This window comes from Peromyscus californicus, unplaced genomic scaffold, assembly GCF_007827085.1.
Source record: "Peromyscus californicus insignis strain IS unplaced genomic scaffold, ASM782708v3 Scaffold_3__1_contigs__length_106647218, whole genome shotgun sequence".
Classification (NCBI taxonomy): domain Eukaryota; kingdom Metazoa; phylum Chordata; class Mammalia; order Rodentia; family Cricetidae; genus Peromyscus; species Peromyscus californicus.
The window spans coordinates 60,106,321-60,113,452 of record NW_026294551.1 but is presented as its reverse complement, the minus strand read 5'-3'; the positions used below and the strand labels follow the sequence as shown (position 1 = coordinate 60,113,452).

Genomic DNA, 7,132 nt, shown 5'->3' with positions numbered 1-7,132 from the left:
CACTGCTTTCCTAACCCAAAGAAAGTCCAAATTCCTCCCAGCAAAAACATGGTCAGGCCTCTCTCAGCAACACCCTGCTCTTGATACCAACTTCTGTCTTAGTTTGGGTTTCTATTGCTGTGAAGAGACACCATGACCATGGCAACTCTTATAAATAGACACATTTAACTGGGGTGGCTCACTTACAGTCTCAGAGGTTTAGCCCATTATCGTCATGGTGGGACATGGCAGTGTGCAGGCAGACAGGGTGCTGGAGAAGAAGCTGAGAATCCTACAGCTTTGCTCCGCAGGCAACAGGAGGTGAGCTGTGACACTGAGTGTGGCTTGAGAATATGTGAGACCTCAAAGCCCACCTCCACAGTGACACACTTCCTCCACACCTACTCCAACAAGGCCACACCTCCTAATAGTGCCACTCCCTTTGGGGGCCATTTTCTTTCAAACCACCACAAGTGCTATTTTTGAATACTGTTTCTCATTTCTTCTCTCACATAATCCTGGTATGCCTGAGACATAGATACTGCTTCCTCTGTTACATAGACGGAAGATGAAATGTCTCCAAGATCAGAGAGGTTAAGTAATTTGCCCCAGGCCATACCACAAGAAATCACGATAGAATTAAGCAATGCACACTTATGTCTAAACTGGAGTGACTCTGACTGCTTCTGGATGCAGGTCAGTCTCATAGATTAGAATTCTAATTTAGCCAAACCTTGAAAAACAAGGTACTTTTAGCTGTGGCACTTGTGAGGGTAATCCACCTGCTCTTGTATATTTGGACAGTGTGCTTTGGGCTTCCCTTTTCCTATCTGCCTCCTCTGTGGTGAGTTAGATCTCAGTGCCCCCCTGCCTGCTCTCCAGTTCTCTCTCTACAGAAGAGGGTGGGCATTTGTCCCCAACCCTGGCCCCAACATGTGACCACCAGTGCCAGCAACTACAGGAGATCATCTCCACTGCCTTCTTCCAACTGTTCTAGCCTTCGAAAGGGCACTGGAAATCCATCTCATTACATACCTGAGTAGTAAGGAAAATAATAGCATCACCTTAGCCCATAGAGTTTATCTAAATCTACTTGTCGGCTATAACACGACTGCTTTCCTCCCTTCAGTCCTCCTAAGTGGAGAAACTGAGGCCTGCTCAGAGGAGCTGGGTAGCTTGCACAAGACTGCATAGCTAAGACATGAACCTAGTCTTGTATGAAGGAGGAGAATTATCTCAGCGCACCTCAGTGAGTGCGGCTAGGCCTTTTCCAGCGATCTCCACGCTCCATCTTCATTAGTTATCTGAAAAAATTTCCAATCTATGAAAAGCTGAGAGACTAGAACAGTGGACACTTATGTACTCTTCATTCACACCCATTAACTCTCAGAATTTGGTTACGCCTGATGTTGAATATTTTACAAAGCTCAGGGAGAACCTTATTTCCTTCCAGGATGTGAGGGTGAGCAGAAGTCTTCTTGAGGAGCCATATGTACGTGTGTTTGGCCCTAATAATCCATGTCGTTACTTCTGGGGGTGTCATAAGTCAGGGCTGAAGGGAAAATATCCCAGATAGCAGGTAAGACATACATTTCATGCTGCTTTTCTTTTACACACACACACACACACACACACACACACACACACACACACACACACACACACACACTTATTGTACTTTTCTTACTCAACTGATTTATTAATTAAACTTTATCACTGGTATATGTGTAGGAAAACACATTATTTAGGGTTTGATGTTATCTTTTGGCTTTTGTAATCCGAGTCTCAGAATGTATCTCCCATAGATAACACAGATCGTTAAAGGAGACTCCTTTAACGATCACAATGACAGTCTCAGAATATGTCTCCCATGGATAAACACAGACTCTTTCAATGATCACAATGACAGCAGGATGACAGTTAGCATGTAGTCAGGGCGATGTAAGTGTTGTGCAGTCTCTTAATGTAGTCAAGGCGATGTAAGTGTTGTGCAGTCTCTTAATGTAGTCAGGGTGATGTAAGTGTTGTGCAGTCTTTTAAGTGCTGTGTGTACAGTATCTCACTTAATTCTCACATCTCCTATGTGAAGTGGAAACCATCATGGTCTCCACTTTTAGACAAGGAAACTGAAGAAGATTAAACAATCTCCTGGTGTCTACAGCAAGAAGCAGCCATACCCTAGATCTCACAGTCTTCACTACCAAGCCATACTATCTCCCCACTACACGGGTGGTGACTGAGGCTAGAAATCAACTCCCGACATATCCTTGGGACAACTGAAACTTCTGGACCAGACAGTGGTTCCCTGCAGATTTCTGTCTAGCACTGAGAAGTAATTAAATAACTTACATTGATGTTAAACTTGTAGGACACTGGAACAGCCCGTCTAATGGCTACAAATGTAAGAAGATCACATCTAAGTTTATATTCATGAATATTTAAAAGTCCTAAATAACAACAACTGAAAGCTCCAGACATTTTTATTTTTAAAAGGGGCTGTGTATATTTTGCATTTGGTTAACAACATACTTGCTATAGAAATTAGATGACCAGCTCTTCCAGAATATACAGCAACTGTCTCTACTTTTGCAGTGCCAGGCTTAGAAGATTTACGGTAAACTATGTTTCCAAGGAGGTCAGTACAAAAAGCCAGACAGGCAGTTTCTGGGTCAGACCAGTTTTCCATCCATCGAAGTGGCTTCTGTTTTCTCCAGATGCTTATCACTAAGAGGCTCCCAAAAGGCTATTTTTCTGCTTACCCTGCCCCTCTGGTGTTTGGTGGTGTTGCTAACGGACAAGGTTAAAATGAACTGGTCATCTGAGAGTCATGGAAAACATGGAACCAAGACTTAAGCAGGCCCCCTATTTTCGTTGTGAAAAGGGACCCGATTGGGTTCCTGTGTGCCAGAAGTGTGAAACCTGTGTCTTAGCGTGGAAGATCTTTGCTACCAAAGAGTGGTTCAGGAGGGTCAGTGACATATCCCAGAGGAGGTTTCTAGTGAGCATCCTGGGGCAGTTAAATAGCCTGTATTTGTTACACTACTTCCAGAATATCCTACAGACCACCCAGGGGAAGGATTTCATCTATAACAGGTCCCGGATCAAATTCAGCAGGAAGGAAGGGAAGGAGGACGTTGTGAAGTCTTCCTTGAACCAAATGTTGGACAAAACGGTGGAGCAGAAGATGAAGGAGATCCTGTACTGGTTCGGTAACAGCACTCATCGGACTAAGGCAAACTACACGCTCCTGCTGCTGCAGATGTGTGACTCCAAGTTACTGCTCACCGCTGCCGACGTGATCCGAGTCCTGTTCATGAAGGAGTGGAACAGTATCTCAGGTGAGAGCCGAGGGCCCCAGGGACTGGCACACAGGCAGACTTGGGAGGACAGTGACTACCCACAGTGCAGCTTCTGTGAACCTTGTCCCGAGGACACCCAATCGTTTACCAAAGGAGGGACTGCTGAGTGGGACTTCATTCTAGAAAACTATTCACTGACCAACACAGCAGGAAAGGACTATCCTTTCAACCCTGGGGACTGAGCACAGCTTTCTGTCTGCCTCAGGCCCAGGAATGCCTGGCCCCAGGCTCTGACCACTGCAAGCTGTTATCATTTCTTGTACTAGGCTTTGACTGGGTGTAGGAGGGATGTGACGGGAAACTATTTGGCTTCTCAGCTGCAACAGGCAGAAGCCAAGCCAAATAACACAATTTACAGCTTAAAAAAGTTTCGTCTTACCATGTTTCTTGCTTAAGCATGAAACCAAATTTTAATAAGACACTTTAGAGGCCCAAATGTGGCTAATAGTCCGAAATTGCCCAGGGCAATTTCATAAGCAGTGGTTTGCATCTGAGTCTCCAACAGGGCTTGATAAAATACACTATGGGCCTCTGCCAGAGCCTGGCCCAGCAGCTGGTCTGAGGTGATGTCTGGTGGGCCTGAGGGGGTGCAGGTGTCTGTTTCTGGCTGATACAGACATTGCTGGACCTTGCTGAGAACCTTCGTGGTCCTGAGTATTGACAGGAAAGGCTTGGAAGCAAAAGAAACCAGAAGAGAGGACAGCGACTTTGGACTAGGAGGGTCCCTGAGTGGAAAGGCTGAGGGAGATTAGGGAATGGAGAAGAGGTTTAGCCAGGGGTGGGGAGGAGAGGAGGAGGGGTGGCCACACAGAGGAATTTTGGAGTTTGAGCTCTGGAAAGTGGGTAATTCCTGTCCCCAAAGGATATTTGACTTGTGGTCCTTCTGTAGGCTAATGGAAAACCCTCCCCCACTTTAGAGACAGGGTCTGCTTTTCTTGGCTAGCCTAGAGACTCAACAGTATTCCTCCTCAGTCTCCTGAGTGCTGGGATTACTTACAGGCGTGCACCACCATTCATGACTTTCAAAGAAATTTCAAAGCTAGATGACCTAGGATGCAATTAGATCCTCACACATGCCCACTGGCTTTTTTCCCCTTTCTTTTCTTTTTTCTTTTCCTTCCCTCCTCCCTCCCTCCCTCCCCCTCTCCTTTCTTTCTTTCTTTCTTTCTTTCTTTCTTTCTTTCTTTCTTTCTTTCTTTCTTTTCTTTCTTTCTTTCTTTCTTTCTTTCTTTCTTTCTTAACTCTCCCCTTCCTTCCTTCTTTCCTGCCTTCTTTCTTTCCCTTCTTCCTTCCTTTATTTTTAAAGATGTGTTTATTTTTAATTTGTTGTTTTGCCTACAGATATGTATGTGTCCCCTGTGAATGTCTGATGCCTGTGGAGACCAAATGAGGGTGCCAGATCCCCTGGAACTGGAGTTACAGAATGTTGTGCGACGCCATGTGGATGTGATGAACTGAACCTGCCTCCTCTGCAAGAGCAACCAGTGCTCTTAGCAACTGAACCATCTCTCCAGCCCCTCTCTTTGTATCTTTGGTATCAAAGATATAAAGGATGATACAGCTGAGAAAAAAAATGAGAGAATCCAAGTGCATTAAAACTAAGTTAGGTTAGTGTGCTGCTCCCTAAGTTTCTAATAAAGAAACCAAAGTCTAGGGAATCTGAGCCTTGGGGCTTGGTCATCCAGCATAGCAGCAGAAAGCCAGCATCTGCCTGCAACATGTTTCACTGCACCCTGCAATGTGCATGCATATCACTGGTTCTCTTTCACCGGCTCCATCCCATGCTGTAGACTCAGCTATTTACACTGGGGTTGGATAAGCCTAGTTATAGATTAAGGCCGATTACTTTGCCTAGGAGAGCATCTCTCTTAAACAGTTAGAGGTTCTGGGACTGGAGAGATGGTTCAGCAGTTAAGGGAAGGCCCTGCTTTGCAGAGGTCCCACACTGGACAGTTCACAACCTCCAGCTCCAGGGGACCCCACACTCTCCTCTGAACTCCAAGGGCCATCTGTATGGAGTACACATATCTCCATACAGACACACAGTTAAAAATGATAAAAATAGATATTTCTTAAAAGGTAACGTTTCTAATCTGCTGCAAGGGCAGTTACACGTTGAAGGAAATCAGCGAGAGCTTCAGAGAGCCACCCTTCCTGCAGCAGGTCCTTCCACGGCTCCCCCACTCTCTCCTTGAGTACAGAATGCTAGCAACATCTGCAGTGGAGACTGGCCGGCAGAGCCCGGGGGGAGGCTTTCTGAGACTTTTACATGGAAATTCAGATGCCTTGCGTAAAACCAACAAGCCCCTTGTTTGTGCTGCATGTATGATTCTCTCTATATCTATCTGTGTGTGTGTGTGTGTGTGTGTGTGTGCATGTGCGTGCGTGTGTGTGTGTGTGTGTGTGTGTGTGTGTGTGTGTACCTCAATATCCATAGATGCTCAAGTTCTTTTTAATATAAAATAATCTAATATTTGCACAAACCTCCCGGGAATGTTCAATCACCTCCAGTTCCTTTTGAAAACCGACTACAGACCATATGTGTGGTAGATATTATGTTGTACTGTGCATGTCAGGGACTAGTGACCAAAACTATGTGCATATTTGCTACAGACATGGGTTTCTTACTTTTGTTTTATTTTTTAATTTTCAATTAAAGGTTGATTGAATTTGAGAGATTCAGAAAACTGGCTGTATTTAAACCAAATGAGGAAAAAAAACAAGGCCTTTTCTCTCTACTTCATTGCCTTCTCTACACCTACTTCAGGAGCAAACTTGTCTTGGTTTTTGTTCACCAGGCCTCCATCAAGACTCCGATGATATCATGTTTTTCCCCGAGAAAAACTACAACCCCGCATCTGACACTTCATACGTCTCTTGGTCAGCTAGACCCAAACCCACGTCATTCCCGATGTCCAAACCTAAAAGTGGGACTGAAAACGAGAGAGAAGCAACTGCTGGTAAGTCAGGTTCTACCAAGAAATCTAGCATCGCACCAGGTGAGTCAGATGGCTCACCCTACAGGTGTTTTGTTTTTTAACTCTTGGTGGGTCTTTTGTGACTTGATGGCATTCTGTGTCCGAGAACATCTGCCCTTACATCGTTTGACTTAAGATTTCTTTTTTTATTTTTTAATGGTTATGAGGTAGTAAAAACATTTTATCGTGGCTTTCTGAGTCAGTCTTATTATATCTCCTGACTGGTCTTGAACCCATGATCCTCCTTGATCCTCCATGATCCTCCTTGATATTCTCTTATCACAATCATAGGCACGTGGCAGCATGACATTATTTTTACTTATGATGACTTTTCCAGGATGCGACCTCACGTGACGTCAAAGGGCTCCTGTATATGAGGTTGGGAAATCTCAATGGAGTTGGAGGCACTGGCAAGGCCTTAGAAGCTGGGGACGTCAGCTGTGAACACTAACCTTCACTTAGCATTATGTGTTGGAGCCGGGTGGTGGTGGCGGCGGCGCACGCCTTTAATCCCAGCACTCGGGAGGCAGGGCCAGGTGGATCTCTGTGAGTTCGAGGCCAGCCTGGTCTACAGAGCAAGATCCAGGACAGGCACCAAAACTACACAGAGAAACCCTGTCTCAAAACAAACAAACAAACAAACAAACAAAAAAGCCTTATGTGTTGGGCTCTTGGATTTTTTATTTTCTCATTTAATTCTCACAGCTAGTAAGGGCAGAAGGATAAAAACCGGTCAGTATTACAACTGATGCTCATGCTTTCCCTTCCGTGGGCTCTCTAAGACACTCCTGAAAACAGATCAGGAAGGAACTTTCT

The 7,132-nt window shown here is 45.0% G+C and overlaps 1 protein-coding gene across 4 annotated transcripts in view; it reads left to right on the top strand.

Moving 5' to 3' along the window:
- The first annotated feature begins 2,628 nt into the window (after positions 1-2,628).
- Fbxw10b (F-box and WD repeat domain containing 10B) overlaps positions 2,629-7,132 on the top strand; it is a 30,987-nt gene continuing 26,483 nt past the window's right edge. For 3 of the 4 annotated variants that reach the window (XM_052757054.1, XM_052757058.1, XM_052757057.1), the window contains exons 1-2: positions 2,629-3,317; positions 6,137-6,298. In XM_052757054.1, coding sequence (XP_052613014.1) covers positions 2,807-3,317; positions 6,137-6,298 — 673 coding nt within the window. In that variant the 5' untranslated portion in view covers positions 2,629-2,806. The remainder of the gene's footprint in view (positions 3,318-6,136; positions 6,299-7,132) is intronic. The other variant, XM_052757055.1, reaches the window with a different exon arrangement.